This window comes from Mirounga angustirostris, unplaced genomic scaffold, assembly GCF_029215605.1.
Source record: "Mirounga angustirostris isolate CCGP_5_RB_7025 unplaced genomic scaffold, mMirAng1.0.hap1 SCAF_1, whole genome shotgun sequence".
Taxonomy (NCBI): domain Eukaryota; kingdom Metazoa; phylum Chordata; class Mammalia; order Carnivora; family Phocidae; genus Mirounga; species Mirounga angustirostris.
Window position 1 is genome coordinate 153,981,741 of NW_026991709.1, and position 26,129 is coordinate 154,007,869.

The 26,129-nt window shown below is 38.4% G+C and overlaps 1 protein-coding gene across 2 annotated transcripts in view; it reads left to right on the top strand.

Moving 5' to 3' along the window:
- Positions 1 to 537: 537 nt before the first annotated feature.
- Positions 538 to 26,129, top strand: part of FBXL2 (F-box and leucine rich repeat protein 2) — a 142,560-nt gene continuing 116,968 nt past the window's right edge. For both annotated transcript variants that reach the window (XM_064590495.1, XM_045904108.3), the window contains exon 1: positions 538 to 621. In XM_064590495.1, the coding sequence (XP_064446565.1) occupies positions 619 to 621 (3 nt within the window). In that variant the 5' untranslated portion in view covers positions 538 to 618. The remainder of the gene's footprint in view (positions 622 to 26,129) is intronic.

Below are 26,129 nucleotides of genomic sequence, written 5' to 3' on the forward strand. Positions count from 1 at the left end.
GCGAATCAATTTAATAAATTCGAGTCTACACGCACAATGCTATTCCATGAATTGGCATGCAAAGATAATTTTTAATTGAAACAAGTAGGTTATAAAAGTGCATATGGTTTGCTTCAATTTTTAAGAATATAATATATTATAATATATATTTCACTGGAAGCAGATAAACTAAAATATAAGCTGTGGTTACCTGCGCTGGGATTTAGTGTGGTTTTAATTCTTGCTATCATTAGTTTAAAATGTCTTTAATAATCCTGTATTACCTGTGTAATCTCTTTCTTAAAGTAAATCCACAAAGGTCTCTTTCAGCTGGGCAGCCTGTGGCTGGGTTATATGTCAGGTGAGGGATGTCAAGGTGATCAGGGTGATGATGGTCCAGATGCAAAGTGTGAAAGGCGAAGAGGCCCCGCCCAAGAGCAGATGCACGGATCGGAGTGGGGGTGCAGGGGGAGGTCCAAACGGCACCGCCCTGCACGTCACGTGCTCGAAAGCCGCCAATGGCCGCCTCCGAGCCCACCTTGGGAACGGGGCGGGGCGCCCAGCTGGCGTCACCAGGACAACGGGCGTTGCCGGCGCCTTGTGACTCCGGGCTGTGGGCGCGCTCGCGGCTCTTCGGCCATGGTGAGTCTGGGGCCCGAACCGGTTGTGCCACCCTGCCCTTCCCCGCTGGGGCTGAGCCCCCGCGCGGCCACCGCTCGGTTCCGGCGGGCGGCGCCGGGGTCGCGGAGAGGCCAGGCTGCGGCCTTCGGGGCTGCGGGGCAGGGCAGGACTGGGCGGGCCCGGGGGAAGAGGAGCCCCGGGGGGCCCGGAGCGCCCGCCTGCCCGGGGCGCCCGCGACGCAGCGTTCTCTGCGTTGAAGGTCTGGGCCTCCGCTGGGACCCCCCCCCCCCCGGTGGGCCGCCGGACAGCGTGACGCTTTTTGATCCCAGCGAGCCTGGGAAGCCACACAGAGAGGGTGTGGTTTTTTTTTTTTAAAGGGATATGTGTATCATATTCATATTAACAGTATATTGCAGTCTGTGTGCTACCTGTCTTGTGTCTACGCAATTATATATAAATAATATAATACACGATAGGTATTTCTTTAAAATTCATCATTGACAGGATTTTTAGCGTGTGGGGAAATTTCAATATGTAATTTTGGATTTTCCCTCCTTTTCAAAAAAAGAAAAATGGGAGCATTAAGCTGGAGGTTTTTTCCTGTGCGCAGCCCCTTAAGGGATTTAATTAGTAATTAGTACATTGTAAACGTCTTAAATCGCTACTTTTTTTTTTTTAAGATTTTATTTATTTATTTGACAGAGAGATAGCAAGAGCAGGAACACAAGCAGGGGGAGTGGGAGAGGGAGAAGCAGGCCTCCCGCAGAGCGAGGAGCCCGATGCGGGGCTCGATCCCAGGACCCTGGGATCATGACCTGAGCCGAAGGCAGACGCTTAACGACTGAGCCACCCAGGCGCCTTAAATCGCTACTTTTATTCAATAAACTTGAGAGTGAATGGGCATACCACTTGGCCCCCATTAAGCTCGTTTTTTAAAACCTGACTTGAGGACTCAGCAGAGGTGTTGGCTTGACTAGACAGGATTCAAGGAATTGCTGACCAAAGGTGTGATATCTCCGGAGGCCTCCAAAGGGAGTAAAAGAAGAGAGGAGCTGGACTCTGCTGGGGACACACCTTTGATATAGAATATTTGAGAGGGGTTTGGGGTGGGTAATAAGAAAATGCCTGGGTTTAAGAAACAGGTTTTTTTAACCATCACTAGTGTAGATTTGCTCTTTATCTACAGTGGAAGTGCTAATAAGCTGAGAAGGCAGGGGGCTTCCCAAGTGCCAGTTGGCATGGAGAGAAAACCTACCATTTGGAACCCTGGCAGACTCTCTTTTTTTTTTTTTTTTTTGATATCTAGGGAGAGGCATGGTAGGAAGAGAAGGTGGCTGGTCTATATCTATCATTGGTGGCCCAGATGTGTGGCCTTTTGATAGTAGGGGGAAAAAACATTACCCACAAGTAATAGAAATGCGGGCTTTATTTTTGTGTATGTTTCTTTAATTCTGAGTTGTTTTTAAGTGACAAATTAATGGAACCCTGCAAAAGTTTCAGAAAATGAATTTTACAAAAATCTGAGTGTTGTAAATATTGCAATGACTTTTCTATGTTATATGTGGGAAAAGCTCTTAACAATTATAGCAAAGAGAAAGGGAGAATATTCAGGAATTCACAGCTCTCTGAAGTCTCATGTTCCTCCTGTTTCCCATTTTCCTTTTCTTCTCTCCTTCCATCCTGACCCACAGTCCACCTTGATTCACTATTGTGCATGTTAGAGTTTTATTTACTTTAAAAGCATTCTATTATACTTGTGTACTGGTGGTTGCTTTGTTAAACTTAGAAATTTTTTTGCTTTTTGTCTATTTTTTAACATTAAGAATTTCATTCATGGAAGGGATTTAATTTGATGATGAGCTGATGCCTAGGCTCCAACGAAAGTAGGGAATGGTTGGTATGTATAGGAGGGGGAATGAGGAAGCTGCCTGTGTAATCCCCCAAACTGTATTCAAGATTGTTAACATTATCGTTCATTAAATGCTTGAATCTAAACATACAACTTTAGCAGTTGATATGAATTACTTTGCACATCAATTTGGAACAATGCTTCACTGTCTCTCAATGAAAATTTCTTCAATTAAGCCACTTGTTTCTATTCTATAGTGACAGCTGGCATTTATTATGTACATTCTGAGTGAGATATTTTTCCAAGCACCTTATATGTCTTATTTAACCATCACAACAACCCTATGAAGAAGATACCATTTCCCCATTTTAGAGGTGAGCAAATTGAGGCACAGAAGGGGGATAGAGTAACTTGCCCAGGTCACCGAGCTGATAAATTAAGCGAGATTTCAAAACCAGGCAGATTGTCTCAGAACCTGCTTATGCAAACACTGGATTATACTGTAATATATAGTGCATCAGTATATGTTCCCCCAATATATATGCCAGGTATATGTTATGAAATTTGTTTTCCTATTTGGATTTTAATATTTTTGAGCACTTAGGAATACTTGTATTTTGTTATTCCTGGCACTGAGCTAGATGCTACAGAACAGGGTAGGCATGCCTAGCCTTCTCTCCTCTTACTTTTCCCTCCCCTTTTTTACAAAGATGAAATGAAGAGGAATTAATGAAGACAGACTGTTGGATTGGGGTTCATACTCATGGTTGTAATAGCATTGAAAGTTTCTCCTGCCATTTCACTTTGCATTCAGGAATTGGCACATGCTTTTTGTGAATCACAAAGACCAGTGTTTTACATAAAGCCATTTAGACTTGGAGGATGAATATAATTAAAAAAATAAAATCCTATTTTCTGAGATTTTTCCTAATAGTAATTTTAACATACATTTTATTTGTATATTTGAAAATTGTTTAAAAAAGACAGCAATTTGATTCATATGGATCAAAATATACATTGGGATACCTTTTGTCATGTTTTTGCTCTTGCCTAATACTTTAGCTTGTAAGGCAGATTTTTTTTTCTCAGAAATATAACATTGTATCATTACTGTTTTCCCATTTTGATTCATTCACTTGGACTTTCCCCTGTTTTGGCACTTCTCCTTCTGTGTTTATCTGTGGTTAGGACTTGTCAGAGGTGTTGGGAAGCACAAGGTGGGGGGAAAACTACAATAAAATATAACAAGATTTACAGACAGTTTTGGTCCATTTGCTATCACATGGTATAGTTAAGAGAGCTAATATGTTTATATAATGAGATCTATGTTAATAGATCATAAAAAGAATATATTTTCCTTCTATTAACAATATTGGTCTCCTTTTGGTCTGCACTGGAATGGGGATGGAGCATAATTTTTAGAACTGTAACAATAACTTTTTCATAGAGCCCTTCCCCACTGTCCAGTTTTAGGCTGATCACATTTATCTCATTTAATCCTTCCACATACCTCTAAGATTGACATTATTATGCCCATTTAGCAGGCCCATATTGATGAGGTAATTTGTCCAAGGCCTCATAGTGAGTGGCAGAGCCTGGATTTGAACTCAACCAGTCTGACTCTAAAGTCTGGCCTCTTAGCCATTATACCATGGCTTCTTTCCCAACTAAAGATTGTTCCCAGTGCCTGGCATGAATGTACTTCTCCAAGATTAAGAATTTCAGTGTTTTATCAGCTGAGCCAGCAAGCTCTTTTTTATTTTATGACAAATGCTCTATCGTGATGTTGTTTAATGACATCCTGCAGGATTTACTTGGCTCCCCCCTCCCACCCCCTTAATAGTGCAGACAGCCAAAGCTCAAATATGGCCAGCCATGGGTTGGACTACACTTTCACCTCTGCCTTCCCTGCTGCATTTTGTGTTTCACCTCTATCCTGTGTAGAGTCTACTACTACCACCTCCAGCACTGGGGTGGCTATGAGGACAAAAACAGAGGACAGACCAGACAGAAAGTGGAACAGGGCAGTTGTTGGGAAAGTTTTTGTGGAGTCAGAATCGAGGTTCAAACCCAGCTTTTTGAGTTCTCAGAGCTGCCCCTACAATTGTCTTCCCATTAAATTTTCTGTTCTGTGGTTTTCTGTCCAACAAAGGTTTATTGTGTGTACTATGTGCTAGTCACTCTTGTAGGCAGTGGGTATCCAACAATGACACAGGCGAGGCTCTACGCTCATGGAGCTTACGTTGTGGTGGCAGGAAGGCATAATAAACATACAGATAAGGTCATGAAAGTGCTTTGGAGAAAAAGCTGAGTGAGAAAGGAAACTTTACGGCAGGATGGGAGAGTGGATGAGAGGAGGGAGAAGTTGCTTTTTATATAGAATGGAAGGGAAGGCCTCTCTGATAAGATGACATTTGAGCAGAGGCTATTTCATGGGCATGCCTGGAGAAAGGCCATTTCAGGAGAGGCCCCAAATGCAAAAGTCCTGAGGCAAGATCATGCCTAGTGTGTTGGAGGAACTGCAAGAAAGTCAGTGTGGCTGGAGTGTCATAAGACAGGGGTGCATGGTAGGAGGTAAGAAGAAAGTAGTTAGGCCAAATCACATAGGGTTTATAAGCCATTTGAAGGACTTTTGCCTTTCCCTTTGTGAGAAGGGGAAGCAATTGGCAAGTGAAGAAGAATGTACTATTCTGTCCTGTGGAAAATACATTTGGGGTATAAGTGAGGGGAGAAAGGACAAAAACAGAGGACACTAGATGGGACATTATTGCAGTAATCCATAGGGTTAGTTGATGGATTCATTGTGGAATAGAAAAGAAAGTCAAGGATGACTTCCATGATTTGAGCCTGAGTGATAGGAAGGAGTTGTCATCTACTGAGATGAAGACCAGGGTATGGATAAAGAAAGCAGGGGTCAGTTTGGGACTTGATAAATTTGTGATGCTCAGAGAAATGTAAAATCAAAGACACAATTAGACTTTCAGAAACTGTGAGGGTATATATTTTAAAAACACAAACTTAATTGTACCTTGAAGTTTTAGATTTGAAGGAGACTTCGAGTTTCTCTAACACAGTCCCTTCAGTTTACAAACTAGAAATATTGAGAGGGTAAATGACTTGTACAGATCGCCTTTTTACTACCTGTTGTGCAGTACAAAGAATCCCTTTGTGCACACAAAGAACTCCTAGACTTGGAGTCAGGAAATATAAGTTTAAATTACAGTTTTTGTTTTTGTTTTTGTTTTTTTTTTTTTTTTTTTTTTTTTTAAAGATTTTATTTATTTATTTGAGAGAGAGAATGAGAGAGAGAGAGAGAGCAAGAGAGGGGGGAGGGTCAGAGGGAGAAGCAGACTCCCTGCCGAGCAGGGAGCCTGATGCGGGACTCGATCCAGGGACTCCAGGATCATGACCTGAGCCGAAGGCAGTCGCTTAACCAACTGAGCCACCCAGGCGCCCCAGTTTTTGTTTTTTTTTAAGTTCTAAACCTTGTGCAAGTTATTTATCTGCTCCAAGTCTGTTTTCTGTCATCAAAAAGGGTAAGAAAGACTCCCACTTTCTGTGAGGATGTAGAAAGTTGCAGAAGTTAGACGTTGGTTCCATTGTAATAATGAGAAAGGTGAAGAAGCTAGAAAATGGTAGTTCTCTAAAAACCCACCAGAGAGCTGAGGACACAAGGAAATCTAAATGAAATAAAATCCAGAACATAATGAGCCTTCCCAGGAAAAAAGGAGATCCATAGATACTTCTATCCATGGTGGGACAGCAGGAGGAAGAACCTGCTATAGACCAGTAAAGAGAAACCCGCCAAACTTTTATTAACTGCGTGTGGGCTGGAGTGACAATTTGGAATTTTGAAGAGTCCCAGCCACAGAGTAAGGCTGTACCCACCTGCCACCCCTTTCCCATGGGCCTTCACTGAGTTTAAGGATATAGTATGCTGGAGGCTGGGGTCAGGGAAAGAGCTAAGAATTAGATCCTGAGGGTGGGTGGAGTCTGAGGTGGGTGGAGGCAGGGCTGGAGAGTTAATACAAATCTCTCTGAGGCACTAGAGGCTTTTGCCAGGTATAAAGTAGGGCTACCACAGGCTGGGGCCATGGCAGGAGAGCTGACAAATATCCCTCTGGCTATCCAGGTTTTCACTGAGGACAAGGCAACAGCCTTTCAGAAGGTGGAATCAGCACAGGGGAGAGAGACAGACAGATTTTAAGGCACAGACGGTGAAGGGTGCTTACTGGAGAACAAAGACAGCTCCCCAGCTGGCAGCAAGAATGCAAAATAGGGAAAAAATCTCTTGAGTTCAGAAAGCAAGCAGCTAAGTTGTACAGCTCAGAGATCTGTAAAGTTTCACCACTGCTCAGATCCTGAGTTCTCCTGAAGGTTAAGTTCTGATCTCACCCTAAAATGATTTTAAGCCATTCTTGAACTGAATCTAATAAATGCTTAAAAAAATCTCTAACCCAGCCCAACCATAGATTAAAAGAATTCAGTCCCCTTTACCTCCTCATCCCTACCCTAAGCAACGTAATTAAAGAAGGAGCTGCCCTTTGTGGAGGTATATTACTGGTTTTTTTAAATTCAAGTATTATTGACATATAACATTGTTAATTTCAGATATACAACTTGATTCAGTATTTGTATATATTGAGAAATGATTACCACAATAGGCATAGTTAATATCCATTGCCATACAAGTTATAAAAATTTTTTTTAAAGATTTTATTTATTTATTTGACAGAGACACAGCGAGAGAGGGAACACAAGTAGGGGGAGTGAGAGAAGGAGAAGCAGGCTCCTCGCAGAGCAGGGAGCCCGATGTGGGGCTCGATCCCAGCATCCTGGGATCATGACCTGAGCCGAAGGCAGACGCACGCTTAACGACTGAGCCACCCGTGCACCCCCAAATTTTTTTTCTTGGGATGGCTGGGTGGCTCAGTCGGTTGAGCGTCTGCCTTCAGCTCAGGTCATGATCAGGGTCCTGGGATCGAGCCCCACATCGGGCTCCTTGCTCGGCAGGGAGCCTACTTCTCCCTCTGCAGGCCGCTCCCCCTGCTTGTGCTCTCTTTCTCCCTCTCTGACAAATAAAATCTTTGAAAAAAAATTTTTTTCTTCTGAAGAGAACTTTTAAGATCTACTCTCTTAGCAACTTTCAAATATATGCAGTACAGTATTACTATAGTCACCATGTTGTACTTACATCCCCATGACTTATTTGTTTTCTAACTGGAAGTTTGTACCTTTTGACCCTTTCCACCCACTTTGCCTACTCCCCAGCGCTGGGAACCACAATCTGTTCTCTGTATCTATGAGCTCAGGTGTGTGTGTGTGTGTGTGTGTTTTAATTTCACATATATATGAGATCATAGGATATTTGTTTTTCTCTGACTTATTTCAGTTAGCATAAATAACAGGATTTATACCTCTAGATCCATGTTGTTACAAATGGCAAGATTTCCTTTTTATGGCTGAAAAATATTTGTATTTTATATATATACCACATTTTCTTTATCCATTCATCCATCAGTCGTCACTTAGGTTTTTCCATATCTTGGCTATTGCAAATAATGCTGCAGTGAACATGGGGGTGCAGCTATCTTTTCAAGTTATGTTTTCCTTTTCTTCAGATGAATACCCAGAAGTAGAATCTGGATCATAGGGTGGTTCTATTTTGAACTTTTTGAGGAATCTCCATACTGTTTTCTATAGTGGCCGCACCAATTTACATTCCCACCAATAGTGTGCAAGATTCCCTTTTCTCCACATCCTTGCCAACACTTGTTACTCCTTGTCTTTTTGATAATAGCTGTTCTGACAGGTGTGAGGTGATCTCATAGTGGTTTTGATTTGCATTTCCCTGAAGATTAATGATTTTAATCACCATTTCATGTATGTGTTGGTCATCTGTCTTCTTTGGAAAAATGTTTGTTTAGATCTGCCCATTTTTTAAATTAGATTTTTTTTTTTTGCTGTTGAGTTGTATGAGTTTATTGTATATTTTAGATATTAACCACTTATATATGATTTGCAAATATTTTCTCCTGTACGGTAGGTTCATTTTAGTGATGGTTTCCTTTGGTGTGCAGCAGCTTTTTTTTTGGTAGTTTGATATTCCACTGTTTATTTTTGCATTTGTTGCCTTTGTTTTTGGTGTCAAACCCAACAAACTGTCTCCAAGCTATCCTTAAGGAACTTGCTGCTTATGTTTTCTTGTAGGAGTGTTGTGGTTTCAGGTCTTACATTCAAGTCTTTAATTCAGTTTTAGTTAGTTTTTGTGATTGGTGTAAGATAGTGGTCCAGTTTCATTCTTTTGCATGTGGCTGTCCAGTTTTACCGACACTACTTCTTGAAGAGACTGTCCTATCCCCATTGTATATTCTCTGCTTCTTTCTCATATATTAATTGATTAGGTATGCATGAGTTTATTTCTAGGCTCTCTAGTCTATCCTGTTGATCTATGTGTCTGTTTTTATGCCAATACCATACTGTTTTGCTTACTCTATCTTTGTAGTATAGTTTGAAATCTGGGATTGTAATACCTACAGTTTTGTTCTTCTTTCTCAAGATTACTTTGGCTCTTTGGAGGCTTTTGTGGTTCCACATTAATTTTAGGATTTTTGTTCTAGCTTTATGAAAAGTACTGTTGATATTTTGATAGGGGTGGCACTGAATCTGTAGATTGCTTTGGGTAATGTGGACATTTTAAGAATAGTAATTCTTTCAGTCCATGAAACATGGTATATTTTTCCATTTATTTTTGTCATCTTCAATTTCTTTCATTACTGTCTTACAGTTTTCAGAATACAGATCTTTAACCTCCTTGGTAAATTTATTTCTAAGTATTTTATTATTTTTGATGTAGTTGTAAATGGGATTGTTTTCTTTTTTTGCTAGTTTGTTATTAATGTATAGAAATGCAACTGATTTTTGTATTGATTTTATATCCTTTGCTGAATTGAAACTTTACTGAATTCATTTATTCTAACAGTGTTTAGGGTTTTCTATATATAGTATAATGTCCTCTATAGATAGTGACAGTTTTACTTCTTCCTTTCCACTTTGGATGCCTTTTATTCCTTTTTCTTGTCTGAGTGCTGTGGCTGGGACTTCCAGTACTATTTTGAATAAAAATGGTGAGAGTAGACATTCTTGTCTTGTTTCTAATCTTAGAGGAAAAGCTTTTAGCTTTTCACTATTAAGATGTTAGATCTTGGTGTATCACATATGATCTTTGTTATGTTTTATGTTCCCTCTGAACTTACTTTGTTGAGAGTTTTTATCATGAATTGATGTTGAGTTTTGTCACATACTTTTCCTGCAACTATTGAGATGATCATATGATTTTTATGCTTTATTTTGTTAATGTGGTATTTCACATTGATTTGCAGATGTTGAACCATCCTTGCATCTCTGGAATAAATTATACTTGATTGTGGTGTATGATCCTTGTGATGTATTTTTTAATTCAGTTTGCAAATATTTTTTTGAGGATTATTGCATCTGTGTTCATCAGAGATATTGATCTGTAATTTTCTTTTTTTGTTGTTGTATTTTTGGTTTGGGTATCAGTGTAATACTGGCCTTGTAGAATGAATTAGAAACATTCCTTCCTCTTCTGCTGTTTGAAATAGTTTGAGAAAGATAGGTATTAACTCTTCTTTAAATGTTCGGTAGAATTCACCTGGGAAGCCATCTGGTTTTGGACTTCGGTTTGTTGGGAGTTTTTGATTATTGATTCAGTTTCATTACTGGTAATCAGTCTGTTCACATTTTTTATTTCTTCCTGATTTAGTCTTGTAGAATTGTATGTTTCTGGAAATTTATTCATTTTTTTTCTAGATTGTCCAGCTTGTTGACATGTAATTTTTTTTTTTTTAAAGATTTTATTTATTTTTTTGACAGAGAGAGAGAGACAGCGAGAGCAGGAACACAAGCAGGGGGTAGTGGGAGAGGGAGAAGCAGGCTTCCTGCCGAGCAGGGAACCCGACGTGGGGCTCAATCCCAGGACCCTGGGATCATGACCTGAACCAAAGGCAGATGCTTAATGACTGAGCCATCCAGGTGCCCTGACATGTAATTTTTTTGTAGTAGTCGCTCATAATCCTTCGTACTTGTGAGGTATGGGTTGTAACTTCTCTTCTTTCATTTTTGATGTTACTTGATTCCTCTCTCTCTCTTTCATTGATGTGTCTGATTAAAGGTTTACCAAATTTAACTTTTCAAGGAATCAGCTCTTAAGTTTCATTGATTTTTTTTTTCAATTTTTTTGTTTCATTTATTTGTGTTCTGATCTTTATTATTTCCTTCCTTCTAACTTTGGGCTGTGTTCTTTTTCTGATTCCTTTTAGGTATAAGGTTAGATTGTTTTTGGAGATTTTTCTTGTTTCTTCTGGCAGACGTATATCACTATAAACTTCCCTCTTAGAACTGCTTTTGCTGCATCTCTAAGATTTTGAACCATTGCATTTCCATTTTTATTTGTCTTTAGATTTTTTTTTTAATTTCCTCTTTGATTTCTTTTTTGACTCGTTGATTGTTTAGTAGCATGTTGCTTAGCCTCCAAGTATTTGTGGGTTTTTTTTCCAGTTTTTTTTTCCTAGTTTCATACCACTGTGATTGGAAAGGATGCTTGATATGATTTCAGTCTTCCTAAGTCGATTAAGATTTGTTTTGTGGCTTAACATGTGATCCAACCTGGAAAATATCCCATGTGCACTTGAAAAGAAGGTGTATTCTGCTGTTTCTGATGGAATGTTCTGTAATATTGGTTAAGTCCATCCTGCCTAATGTTTAATTCAAATCATTGTTTTCTTACTGATTTTTTGTCTGGATGATCTATCCATTAATGCAACTGAGATGTTAAAGCTTCCTATTATTATTGTAGTACTGTCTGTTTCTCTGTGTCTGTTAATATTTGCTTTATATATTTAGGTGCCCCTGTATTGGGTGCATAGTTATTAACAATTGCTATATCCTCTTGTTTGATTGATCCCTTTAACACTGTGTAATAATACCCTTTTTTTTTGTTTCTTATTACAGTCTTTTTTAAAGTCTGTTTTGTCTGCTATAAGTATTGCTACCCCATCTTTTTTTCCACTTGCACAGAATATTTTTTTCCATCCCTTCACTTTCAATCTGCACATGTCTTTGGATCTGTAGTGAGTCTCTTTTAGGCAGCATATAAATGTGTCCTTTTTTTTTTTTTTTATCCATTCAGTCTTCTATCTTTTGAATGGAGCATTTAGTCCATTTACATTTTAAGTGATTATTGATAGGTATGTACTTATCGCCATTTTGTTAATTTCTGGTTGTTTTTGTAGTTCTCTGTTCATTTATTCTCTTCCTCTCTTCCCTTGTTTGATAACTTTCTTTAGTATTATGCTTGGATTCCTTTTTCTTTATTTTTTGTGTTATCATAGGTTTTTGGTTTGTGGTTACCATGAGGTTCATATATAACATCCTATATATATAGCAGTCTGTTAAGTCAACTGTCGGTTAAGTTTGAACACATTCTAAGAGCACTACAGTATTAATCCTCCACATTTTATGTATATGATGCCATATTGTATACCTTTTTATTTTGTGTATCTCTTGGCTGATTTTTGTGGGTATAGTTGATTTTACTACTTTTGTTTTTTATTTTCATTTTAGCTTTGTAAGTGATTAATCTACTACCTTAACTGTAAGTTTGCTTTTATTAGTGAAGTTTTTTCCTTGCCTTCCCTCGAGTTACTGCCTTTTCTTTTCCACTTAAAGAAGTCCCTTTAACATTTCTTGTAAGGCCAGGTTAGTGGTGATGAATTACTTTAACTTTTGTTTTTCTGGAAAATTCTTTATCTCTCCCCAATTCTGAATGATAACCTTGCTGGGTAGAATAATCTTGGTTTTAGCCTTTTTTCCTTTCAGCATTTTGAATATTTCATGCCAGTCCTTCTGGCCTGCAAAGTTTCTGCTGAAAAATCATCTCATAGCTTTATGGGATTTCCCTTGTACTTAACTGTTTACTTTTCTTTTGCTGCTTTGAAGATTATCTTTAATTTTTACCATTTTAATTATTATGTGTCTTAGTGTGGACTACGTTGGGTTCATTCTGTTTGGTGCTCTCTGTGCTTCCTTGGCCTGGGTACCTTTTTCCTTCCCCAGGTTAGGAAAGTTTTCAGCTATTATTTCTTCAAATAAGTTTTTTGTCCTTTCTCTGTCTTCTCCTTCTGGGACCTCTAAAATGTGAGTGTTAGTATGCTCAGTGTTAATCCCAGAGTTCTCTTAAACTATCCTTAATTTTTAAAATTCTTTTTTCTTTTTGCTGTTCAGCTTGGTTGCTTTCCACTACCCTGCTTTTTAGATTGCTGATCTTTTCTTCTGTATCCTCTAATCTGCTTGTATTTTTCATTTTAATTACTGTGTTCTTCAGTTCTGACTGGTTCTTTTTATGTTTTCTCTTTGTTCAAGTTCTCACTGAGTTCATCAGCTCTTCCCTCAAATCCAGTGAGTGTCTTTATGACCATTACCTTGAATTCTTTTTTTTTTAAGATTTTATTTATTTATTGGAGAGAGAGAGAGAGAATGAGAGAGAGCACATGAGAGGGGGGAGGGTCAGAGGGAGAAGCAGACTCCCTGCCGAGCAGGGAGCCTGATGTGGGACTCAATCCAGGGACTCCAGGATCATGACCCGAGCCGAAGGCAGTTGCCCAACCAACTGAGCCACCCAGGTGCCCCATTACCTTGAATTCTTTATCAGGTATATTGCTTATCTTCATTCGCTTAGCATTTTTTCTGGGGTTTTGTCTTGTTCTTTTATTTGGAACATATTCCTCTGTCTCATTTTGTCTGACTCAGTGTTTGTTTCTATGTATTAGGTAGGGTCAGCTATGTCTCCTGGTGTTAAAAGTGGTGGCCTTATGTAGAAGGCATCCTGTGGTGCCCAGTAGCACAGTCTCTCCTGGATACCAGAACCAGGCACTCCAGGGAGTGTTGTCTGTGTGGACTGCATGTGCCCTTTTATTGTGGCTGAGCTACAGCTGCTATAGGCATGCTGGTGGACAGGGGCTGGCCTTCTGCCCAGCTGGCTACAGTGACTGGCTGTGACTGCTACAGGTGCATAGTGGACAGGCCTTGCCCCCAGTGGGCTGGCTGAGAGGCCTGGCTGTAGCTACTGTGGTTATGCTGGTGGGTAAGGCTAGCTCCTCCCTCTCCACAAGGTGGGAGTTACTCTGGAGGAGTGATGATCCTGGCCAGGGCTGCCTGCTGTATGTGGTAGGGTAAGAACTGCTTTGGAGGGGCATCTGCTAAGGTGGGTCCACAGGGGAACTCCAGGGTGGGGCAGGTGGTACTAGGAAGGTAGATGGAGGGTGTCAGAACTGATTCACACAGGTATCAGGCCAGCTGAACTGAAAGAAGGCAAGAGACATGACACCCACCAGCACTTCCTTTCCCATAGAAAGCTCTTGCAGATCAGGTCCTAAAATTAGTCTGTGAATCTCCTTCATGTATAACCCAGGTGCCTTTCAAAGTGCTGTTTCTCTACTGGGTCTTGGAATGAGTGAAACAGCATGCAGGCCCTTTAAGAGCACAGACTTGGTTTCCCATAGCCCTCTGGCTCTCCCAGAGTTAAGTCCTGCTGACTTTTTTTTTTTTTTTTAAAGATTTATTTATTTATTTTATGGGGCATCTGGGTGGCTTAGTTGGTTAAGCATCTGCCTTTGGCTCAGATCATGATCTGGGATCAAGCCTGGCATCAGTGTTTGTTGGGAGGTATTCAATTACTGGTTTAATCTCCTTACTAGTAATTGTCTGTTCAGATTTTCTGTATTTTCATGATTCAGTCTTGGTAGGTTGTATATTTCTATGAATTTATCCATTTCTTTTAGGTTGTCCAACTTATTGGCATATAGTGTTTTTTTAAAGATTTTATTTACTTGACAGAGACACAGTGAGAGAGGGAACACTTGCAGGGGAAGAGGGAGAGGGAGAAGCAGACTCCCTGCCAAGCAGGGAGCCCGATGCAGGGCTCAGTCCCAGAACCCTGGGATCTTGACCTGAGCCGAAGGCAGACGCTTAACAACTGAGCTGCTCAAGCACCCCTGGCGTATAGTTTTTAATAGTAGTGTCTTATATTTCTTTGTATTTCTGTGGTATCAGTTGTGACATCTTTCATTTCTGATTTTATTTGTATCCTCTCTTTTTTCCTGATGAACATGACTAAAATACCTCCCAACAAACATAAGTCCAGGACTAGATGGCTTCATAGGTGAATTCTATCAAATATTAAATAATTAATATCAGTCCTTTTCAAGTTCTGCCAAAAAATAGAAAAGAGAATATTTTTAAACTCATTTTGCAAAGCCAGCATTACCCTGATACCAAAACCAGGCAAGGATGCCACAAGAAAATTATAAGCCAATATCCCTGATGAACATAGATGCATTATTTATCTTTTCAAAGAAACAGCTCTTCGTTTCATTGAACTTGGTAAATTACTGTTTTTTATACACAATATCTGACATAAAATAACAAATTATGAGATATGCAAAGAAATAAGAAAATGTCAGAAGTAATGAGAAACAAAGTCACTGATGGTCCAGATGTTGAACATGGTGAACAGAAAATATTAGCAGGAAGATGGAAAACTATAAAAAGAACCAGTTTGGAATGCTAGAAATGAAAAATATATCAGAAGTTAAGTATTCATTTGATGGGCTTAACAGTAGACTGGACACCAAACCCAAGCAAGATAAATACAAAGAAGTCTAAACTTAGGCAAGTCATAGTCAAATTGCTGAAAATCAAAGTTTTTTATAAAGGAGGTAGAAAAGAAAAATAATATATAAAAGGGTACAATAATATGAATGATAGCTGACAGATTTTCAGAAACAATGCAGACCAGAGGACAATGGCATAACTTTTTTAAAGTGATTTTTTTTTTTTTTTTAAGCAAACATGCTAACTTGGAATTCTATATACAGGGAAATGTTTTTAAAAATACAATAGAAATAAAGACATTTTCTGGCAGACAAAATATATAGCAAACCTATACAAGAAACATTAAAAGAAGTATTTCAGTGCTGAAGGGAAGTGATAATAAAAGAAACTCAGATCTGAAGGAAGGAATGAATTATACCATGAAGGTAAATGTAAGTTTAGGGGATTAAAATATAAAATCAAAAGATTATGGCTATGTAAAGCAAAAATAATAGCAATGTATTATTGGATACTTAGTATAAGAAGTAAGATATATGACTATAAATGCAAAGCAGGAGGAAGTTAAGTTTGTGATAAGTTAAAGATGCACTCTGTAATCACTAGAGCAAATCTTAAAAAAAAATAAAAACAGCCACAGCTATGTGATCATTAAAGGAAATTGAATAATACTGCTTTATCAAAAATAAGTTATGAAAGCAGGAACAAAGAACAGACAGGACAAATGGAAGATAATATCAGGATGCTAGACAAAATGAATCATATCAAGAATTACATTAAACATAAGTAGGCCATACACTCCAGTTAAAAGTTAGCAGTTGTCAAACTGGATAAAATAGCATGACTCAACTATATGCTGTGTATAAGAACACTTTAAATATAAAGGCACACCAAGTGTCCATCAATAGATGAATGGATAAAAAAGATGTGATATATATCTCACAGAATAGAATATTATTCAGCCACAAAAAAGAATGACATCTTGCCATTTGCAACAACATGGATGGAGCTAGAGAGTATAATGCTAAGCAAAATAAGGCAGTCAGAGAAACACAAATACTGTATGATGATTTCACTCATGTGGAATTTAAGAAACAAAACAAATGGACAAAGGAAAAAAGACAAACAAGAAACACTTTTTTCTTTTTAAAGATTTTATTTATTTGAGAGAGAGCACGAGTGGGGGGAGGGGCAGAAGAAGAGGGAGGGGGACAAACAGACTTTCCATTGAGCAGGAGCCCGATGCAGGGCCCAATCCCAGGACCCGGAGATCATGACCTGAGCTGAAGTCAGACATTTAACTGAGCCACTCAGGTACCCCAAGAAACAGACACTTAACTAAAGAGAAGAAATTAATGGTTACCAGAGGGGAGATAAGTAGGGGGATGGGTGAAATAGGTGATGGGGATTAAAGAGTGCATTTACCATGATGAGCAGAGTAATGTATAGAATTATTGAATCACTAAATTGTACACCTGAAACAAATATAATTAATATAACACAGTAAACTTTTGGAATTAAAAAACAATAAGGATGTGATATATGTATATGTGTATATATTTGCATATATGTGTGTGTAATAATTCTGTCTGCTGCTCCCCCTACTTGTGCTTGCTATCTCTCTGTCAAATAAACAAAACCTAAAAAAGTCTTAAAAAGTCTTATCTTTTTTTTTTTTTTAAAGATTTTATTTGTTTATTTGACAGGGAGAGAGAGCACAAGCAGGGGAAGTGGCAGGCAGGGCAGAGAGAGAAGCAGGCTTCCCACAGAGCAGGGGGAGCCCGATGTGGGACTCAATCCCAGGACCCTGGGATCATGACCTGAGCCAAAGGTAGTTGCTTAACCAACTGAGCCACCCAGGTGCCCAAAAAAGTCTTATCTTTTAAACAAATATTAGTTTCAGGTGTAAAATATAGTAATTTGACAATTACATACATACAAAAGCTCTCCACAATAAGTGTAGTTATCATTCACTGTAAATATTTATATATATATATTTATTTATTTCACCACTCCCCTACCTGTTAAAGCTTACCACATTCAGACCAGGGAGCAAATACTGCCCATAGCAGACAAGAAGAGCCTCTGCAGACAACTGGCCTGAAGGATAGAGCAGCCAAAACACAACAGTAGATACTCCCTGAGGTGCCACGCCCTGAACACTATATGACCTCTTTGTAAGGCCATTACTTTCAGGAGGAGAAGACAGAATGGACTTTTCTAACATACAGAAAAAGGCAGAGACTTATACAAAATACCAAGATGGAGGAATTTATCCCAAAGGAAAGAAAAAGATAAGGCCACAGCCAGAGAAATAAGCAAAACTGATATAAGTAACATGCCTGATGGAGAATTTAAAGCAATAATCATAAGGATACTCAAAGGGCTTGAGAAAAGAATAGAAGACATTAATGAGACCTTTTCCACAGAGATAAAGGAGTTAACAAAGAATCCGAGATGAAGAATGCAATAAATGAGATTGGAAACAGGCTTGTTGCAATGAACAGCAGGCTGGAAGAAGCAGAGGAATGAATTATTGACCTAGAAGACAAAATAATGGAAAATAATGAAGCTGAACAAAAGAAAGAATTAAACAACACAAGAGTAGACTTAGGGAACTCAGTGACTCCATCAAATGTAATAACATATTATAGGAGTCCCAGATTTGTCCTATTCAGTGAAGTGTGCACCTCTTGATCTTGGGGTTGTGAGTTCAAGCCCCATGTTGGGTGTAGAGATTACTTTAAAAAAAATTAAAAAAGAAAAGGATTCCCAGAGGAAGAAAGACAAAAGGGGGACAGAAAATTTATTTCAAGAAATAATAGCAGAAAACTTCCCTAATATGAGGAAGGAAACAGACATCCAGATCCATGAGGCAAAGAGAACTCCCACCGAAATCAAGAAAAGCAGGTGTTGGTGCCTTGGTGTTGAACAAGACCTCTTGTAATTAAATTTGCAAAATATAGTGATAAAAGAAAACCTTAAAAGCAGCAAGAGAAAAGTCCTTAACTTACAAGGGAAAATCCATAAGACTAGCTGGAGATTTCTCAACAGAAACTTGGCAAGCCAGAAGAGAGTGGCATGATATATTCAAAGTGCTGAATGGGGAAAATCTGCAGCCAAGAATACTCTATTCAGCAAGGCTATCTTTCAGAATAGAAGGAGAGAGAAAGAGTTTCCCAAACAAAAACTAAAGGAGTTCATGACCAATAAACCAGCCCTGCAAGAAATGTTAAAGGGGACTCTTTGAGTGCAAAGGAGAAACCAAAAGTGACAAAGACAAGGATCAGAGAAAATCTTCAGAAACAACAACAAAACAAGTAATAAAATGGTAATAAATACATATCTATCAGTAATTACTTCGAATGTAAATGGACTAAATGCTTCAGTCAAAAAACATAAGGTGTCAGATGGATTAAGGAAAAAAAAAGACCCATCTGTATGCTACCTACAAGAGACTCATTTTAGACCTAAAGATACCTGCAGATTGAAAGTGAGGGGGTAGAGAAACATTTATGACGTACATGGATGTCAAAAGAAAGCCAGAGTAGCAATACTTATATAGGACAAACTGGACTTTTTTTGTTTTTGTATTGTTTTTATCCTGTTTTGGGTGTCAGGGTGGTACTGGCCTCATGGAATGACTTTGACTGTGTTCCCTCTCTTCCATTATTTGTAGGGTTTTAATAAGATTTGTAATATTGTCATTACTTTTTAAAAAATGTTTGGTATAATTCACCAATGAAGCCATCTGGTCTTGGCCTTTTTTTTTTTTTTTTTTTTAAGAATTTATTTATTTGAGAGGGAGAGCATGCGTATGAGCAGGAAGAAGGGCAGAGGGAGAGCGGGGAGCCTGATGCAGGGCTTGATCCCAGGACCCTGGGATCATGACCTGAGCTGAAGCAGATGTTTAACCAACTGAGATACCCAGGTGCCTCTGTCCTGGGGGATTTTTGATTCCTAATTCAACTTTCATTCTTGTTATTGGTCTAAGAATTAGATTTCCTATTTCTTGGATTCAAGATTCATGATTCAGTTGTGGTAACTTGTGCATTTTTAGAAATTATCTGATTTTTTTCTAAGTTATCTAATTTGTTAGTATATAATTATTTATAGTAATGTTTTCACACTATGTATTTCTGGGATTATCTGTTGTATTATTTTCTCTTCCCCTTCTCGTTTTGGTTATTGAGTCTTCTCTCTCTTTCTCCTTCTTCTTCTTCTTTTTTTTTTTTTTTTTGGTTATGTGGTTAAAGCATTGCCAATTTTTATTTTTTTGAAAACTTGTCATTACTTTCAATGTTATGTTATTGTTTTTCTGGTCTCTATTTTATTTCTGATTTTTCTTTGTTGTTTCCTTCATCTACTAAAATTCAGCTAAGTTTCTTCTTTTTCTGGGTCCTTGTGGTGTAATGTTAAGTTATGGATCTTTTTTTCTTAATACAAGCATTTATAGCATAAATTTCACTCTAACATCTGCTTTTGCTGCATCCATAGGTTTTGAAATACTGTTTTCTTTTTCTTTTGTTTTGAGACATATTTTGATTTACCATTTCATTTTTATTTGGCCCATTGCTTATGCAGTAGTGTGGTATTTATTATTTACATATTAAGTATTTAGTATTTGCACTACGGGTTTTCCAGCTTTGTTTTATTCTATAGTTTATTGTTTATTTTTCTGTATTTTTGTACCATTGTGGTTGGAGAATATAGTTGGTATGATTTCACTTTTCTTAAATTTGTAATATTTATTTTGTCTCTTTTATATTATTCAACCAGGATTCTTCTGTTTGTACTTGAGGAAGATGTGTATTCTCTTTTTGGGGGTGGAATATTTTATATATATCTTTTAGAACCAAGTATTCTGAAGTATGCTTCATGTAAAAAATGTTCTTATTGAAAAAAATAATAACTTTGAGGGTACTCATTTAAAATAAAGCATATCAGATGAGAGGTGAGTGGGGGGATGGGTGAAATAGGTGTAGGGGATTAAGAGTACACTTATCATGAGCACTGAGTAATGATATATAGAATTGTTGAATCAGGGGCTCCTGTGTGGCTCAATCAGTTAAGTGTCTAACTCTTAATTTTGGCTCAGATCATTATCTCAGGGTCATGAGATTGAGCCCCAGCATGGAGCCAGCTTAAGGTTCTCTCTCTCCCTCTCCCCATCCCCACCCACTCACTCACTCTCTCTTTGAAAAAAAATTGGTGAATCACTGTATTGTATACCTGAAACTAATATAACACTATATGTTAAATATACTGGAATTAAATAATAACAAAAAATGAAAAAATATTAAAGAAGTAAATAAATTGAACACTAAGACATACTGTTTGGTTGCTTTAAAGAGCTGTGTAACACATTTTTCACAACAAACGTAAAAATTTGTATCTGATTATAGTGATAATCTAGAAGATTTTTTTGTATACCCAGGAATGTTATGTACTAAAATGGCCACAACAGCACAGCATAGGGAATGTAGTCACTGGTATTTTTTTTTTTTTTTAAGATTTTATTTATTTATTTGACAGAGAGCGAGAGAGAGATCACAGGTAGGCAGGCCAGGCAGAGGGAGAGGGAGAAGCAGGCTCCCTGCTGAGCAGGGAGCCCGATGCGGGGCTGGATCCCAGGACCCTGGAATCATGACCAGAGCCGAAGGCAGACGCTTAACTGACTGAGCCACCAAGGCGCCCCACTGATTTTTTTTTTTTTTTTAAGATTTATTTATTTATTAGAAAGGGAGAGAGAGCCGGGGGCAGGGGGGTGGAGGGGCAGAGAGAGAGAACCCAAGCACACTCCCTGCTGAGCAGGGAGCCTGACACGGGGCTTGATCTCACAAGCCTGAGATCATGACGTGAGCCGAAACCAAGAGTCAGATGCTTAACTAACTGCACCAACCAGGTACCCTTGTAGTCACTGTTATTGTAATAGCATTGCATGGTGACAGATGGTAGCTTCACTTGTGGTAGCAAAGCATAGTGTATAGATAAATTGAATCACTTTGTTGTACACCTAAGACTAATGTAACATTGTGTGTCAACTATACTAAAAAATGTTTTTAGAAATAAAAAATGGAAACAATGTATATTTGAAAATACAAATGTATATAAGGCCAAAGATTACAAGTAAAAGGATGAAAAAGATGCAAAAATCAGAAGTAAGCTGGTTGTTGCTATATTAGTAACAGTCAAAGTAGATTTTGGCACAAGGATAATTTCTAGAAAGAAAGGATATTTCATAATGCTTTAAGGGTTAATTTATTAAAAATCAATAATCTTAAATGTATTATGTATCTAACTACAAAGCTTCAAAATACATGAAACAAAGCTCAAGAGAACCAAAGGGAGAAAGAAACAAATCTACAGTCATAGTTTTAAATAGCAACACCTCTTACTAATTGATAGAATTTGTAGATCAAAAATAATCAGTAAGGATATAAAAGATTTAAACATCACTACCAACCAGTTTGACCTAATTGACATTTATCTAATGATATACTTCAGTATATAAGAATAGCAAAATGGCAAAAATCCTTGTTAGTAATCATTTTAAATGTGAAATTATTAAGCCTACCAAATAAATGCAGACTGGCAGAATGGATTAAAAATCCAAAACCCATGATCCAATTATGTGCTGTCCACAAGAACTCTTGTTAGACCAAAGATAAATCGGCTGAAAGTAAAAAGATGGGAAAAGATTTTCTATACAAATAGTACTGATGTCATACAAAATAGACTTCTGATTTAAAAACAATAAACAAAGATTTTGATAAATGGTCAATTTCGCAAGAAGTTACAATAATTATAAACATATATGCACCAAACAATAGAGCCCCAAAATATATACAGCAGACTGACAGAATGAAGGATGAAATAGACATTTCTACAATAATAGTTGGAGATCCATCATCATAACTATTATTTGTTGAGCACTCACTATTTGCCGAGACTATTCTAGGCATTTTAAATATATAAACTCCTTTAACTCACAACAACCCTTGTGGCAGGGTTACTCATTATCCCCATTTTACAAAAGAAGAAATCATGGCATAGAAAAATTAAATGGACATACCCAAAGTAACAGAGAAGTACATGGCAGAACCTGGATGGTAGATTCGGTAAATTAGATTTGGTTATTAGAGGTTTTCTATTCAAACTTCTCACTGAAAGAAGTGATTTCTTTTTTCAACATTCCTGGTTCTGTGATCTCTATAGAGCACTGTGGATAGAGCATCACTACTTGAAAGAGTAAAACATTCTATATGGGCTATTCTAATTGCTATACAGTTCTTCCCTATGTTGAGTTGCAGTCTTGTAGCTTTGATTCACTGGTCTTTATAATAACAGAAAATAAGCCTGTCCTTCTCACAGCTATTGAGGTGTGTGAAGACTGTCATGGTGTCACTCACCACCACCACCCTCAACACCAATTGGAGACCTCAATCCCATACTTTCAGTGACATGGCAGTTAGCAGATCAATAAGCAAATAGACCTACTGGAGATATATAGAACACTCCACTGAACAATAGCAGAATTTGTATTCTTCTCAAGTGAACATGGAACTTATCCCTATGAAACCTATCCTGTTCTTCAGGGTAGACCTTATGTTAGGCCAGAAAAATAGTTTAATAAATTTCAAAAGATTGACTGCACATAAAGTACCTTCTCTTACCACAGTAGAATGAAGCTAGAGATAAAAAAAAAAAAAAAAAAAACCTGAAGGAAAACTAGAAATTTCACAAATATATGGAAATTAAACAGCACACTCTTCACCAGTGGGTGAAAGAAGAAATAAAAAGGATATTAGAAAATAATTTGAGGCAAATGGCGTTGAAAACAACATATCAAAACTCATGGGATGCGGTGAAAGTAGTGATCGGAGAGAAATGTACTGCTGTAATGCCTACATTAAAAAGAAGAAAGAGGGGCGCCTGGGTGGCTCAGTCAGTTAAGTGTCTGCCTTCAGCTCAGGTCATGATCCCAGGGTCCTGGGATCTAGCCCCACAACAGGCTTCCTGCTCAGTGGGAAGCCTGCTTCTCCCTCTCCTGCTCCCCCTGCTTGTGCTCTCACTCTGAAATAAATAAAAATCTTTAAAAAGAAGAAAGATCTGTGGTGCCTGGGTGGCTCAGTCGGTTTAGCGTCTGCCTTTGACTTGGGTCATGATCTCGGGGTCCTGGGATCAGGCCCTGAGGTGGGCTCCCTGCTCAGCAGGGAGTCTGCTTCTTTCTCTCCCTCAGCCCCTCCCTACAGCCTATGCCCTCTTTCTCATTCTCCCTCTCAAATAAATAAAATCTTTTAAAAAATCCCAAATCAATAACCTAACTTTACATTTCAAGGAACTAGAAAAAAAGTAAATTATCCAATGAACACTGTGCTTAATGGAGCTTGGAATACAACAGGCACTTAATGTTGGTATCTCACTGTTAGAAGGTGGAGGGGGGTCAGGAATGTATCCTCCAGGTTAAGAAGGCACTTTAATACTGAAAAATGAAGCAAGCTACTCCATACCATTTATACAGAGGTTTTTTTTTTTTTAATTTAATTTTATTATGTTATGTTAGTCACCATACATTACATCATTAGTTTTTGATGTAGTGATCCATGATTCATTGTTTTTGTATAACACCCAGTGCTCCATGCAGTACGTGCCCTCCTTAATACCCACCACCGGGCTAACCCCTTCCCCTACCCCCCTCCCCTCTAAAACCCTCAGATTGTTTCTCAGAGTCCATAGTCTCTCATGGTTCATCTCTCCTTCCCATTTCCCCCTCCTTCATTTTTCCCTTCCTTCTCCTAATGTTTTCCATGCTATTCCTTATGTTCCACAAGTAAGTGAAACCATATGATAATTAACTTTCTCTGATTGACTTATTTCACTTAGCATAATCTCCTCCAGTCCCATCCATGTTGATATAAAAGTTGGGTATTCATCTTTTCTGATGGCTGAGTAATATTCCATTGTATATATGGACCACATCTTCTTTATCCATTCATCTGTTGAAGGGCATCTCGGCTCTTTCCACAGTTTGGCTATTGCGGACATTGCTGCTATGAACATTGGGGTGCATAGGGCCCTTCTTTTCACTACATCTGTACCTTTGGGGTAAATGTCCAGTAGTGCAATTGCTGGGTCAAAGGGTAGCTCTATTTTTAATTTTTTGAGGCGCCTCCACACTGTTTTCCAAAGTGGCTGTACCAACTTGCATTCCCACCAACAGTATAAGAGGGTTCCCCTTTCTCCACAACCTCCAACATTTGTTGTTTCTTACCTTGTCCATTTTTGCCATTCTAACCAGTGTGAGGTGGTATCTCAGTGTGGTTTTGATTTGAATTTCCCTGATGGCTAATAATGATGAACATTTTTTCATGTGTCTGTTAGCCATTTGTATGTCTTCTTCAGAGAAGTGTCTGTTCATGTCTTCTGCCCATTTTTTGACTTATTTGGTTTTTGGGTGTTGAGTTTGAGGAGTTCTTTATAGATCTTGGATACCAGCCCTTTATCTGTAGTGTCATTGCAAATATCTTCTCCCATCCTGTGGGTTGCCTCTTTGTTTTGTTGACTGTTTCTTTGCTGTGCAGAAGCTTTTTATCTTGATGAAGTCCCAAAAGTTCATTTTTGCTTTTCTTTCATTAGCCTTTGGAGATGTATCTTGAAAGAAGTTGCTGTGGCCAATGTCAAAGAGGTTTTGATGGATTCCTGTCTCACATTGAGGTCTTTCATCTGTTTTGAGTTTATCTTTGTGTATGGTGTTAGAGAATGGTCGAGTTTCATTCTTCTGCATGTGGCTGTCCAATTTTCCCAGGACCATTTATCAAAGAGACTGTCTTTTTCCATTGCATATTTTTTCCTGCTTTGTCAAAGATTATTTGACCATAGAGTTGAGGGCCCATATCTGGGCTCTCTATTCTGTTCCATTGGTCTACATGTCTGTTTTTGTGCCAGTACCATGCTGTCCTGGTGATCACTACTGTAACTACTTTGTAATATAGCTTGAAATCAGGCAACGTGATGTCCCCACCTTTGTTTTTCTTTTTCAACATTTCCTTGGCGATTTGGGGTCTTTTCTGATTCCATACAAATTTTAGGATTGTTTGTTCCAGCACTTTGAAAAATGTCATTGGAAGTTTTATCGGGATGGGATTGAAGGTATAGATTGCTCTGGGTAGCATAGACATTTAAACAATGTTTATTCTTCCGATCCATGAGCCTGGAATGTTTTTCCATCTTTTTGTGTCTTCTTCAATTTCTTTCATGAGTGTTTTGTAGTTCCTAGAGTATAGATCCTTTACCTCTTTGGATAGGTTTATTCCGAGGTATCTTATGGTTTTTGGTGCTACTGTAAATGGAATCGTCTAATTTCTCTTTCTACAGTTGTGTTGTTAGTGTATAAGAAAGCAACTGATTTCTGTGCATTGATTTTGGATCCTGCCACATTACTGAATTGCTGTATGAGTTCTAGTAATTTGGGGGTGGAGTCTTTTGGGTTTTCCACATAATGTATCATGTTGTCTGCGAAAAGAGAGTTTGACTTCTTTTTTGCCAATTTGAATACCTTTTTTTTTTTTTAAGATTTTATTTATTTATTTGAGAGAGAGAGTGAGAGAGAGAAAGAGCACAAGAGGGGGGAGCACGAGAGGGAGAAGCAGACTCCCTGCTGAGCAGGTAGCCTGATGCGGGACTCGATCCCGGGACTCCAGGATCATGACCTGAGCCGAAGGCAGTCGCTTAACCAACTGAGCCACCCAGGCGCCCAATTTGAATGCCTTTTATTTCTTTTTGTTGCCTGATTGCTGTTGCTAGGACTTCTAGTACTATGTTGAACAATAGTGGCAAGAGTGGGCATCCTTGACGTGTTCCTGATCTTAAGGGAAAGGCTCTCAGCTTTTCCCCATTGAGGATAATATTTGCTGTGGGTTTTTCATAGATGGATTTTATGAACTTGAGGAATGTTCCCTCTATCCCTATACTCTGAAGAGTTTTAATC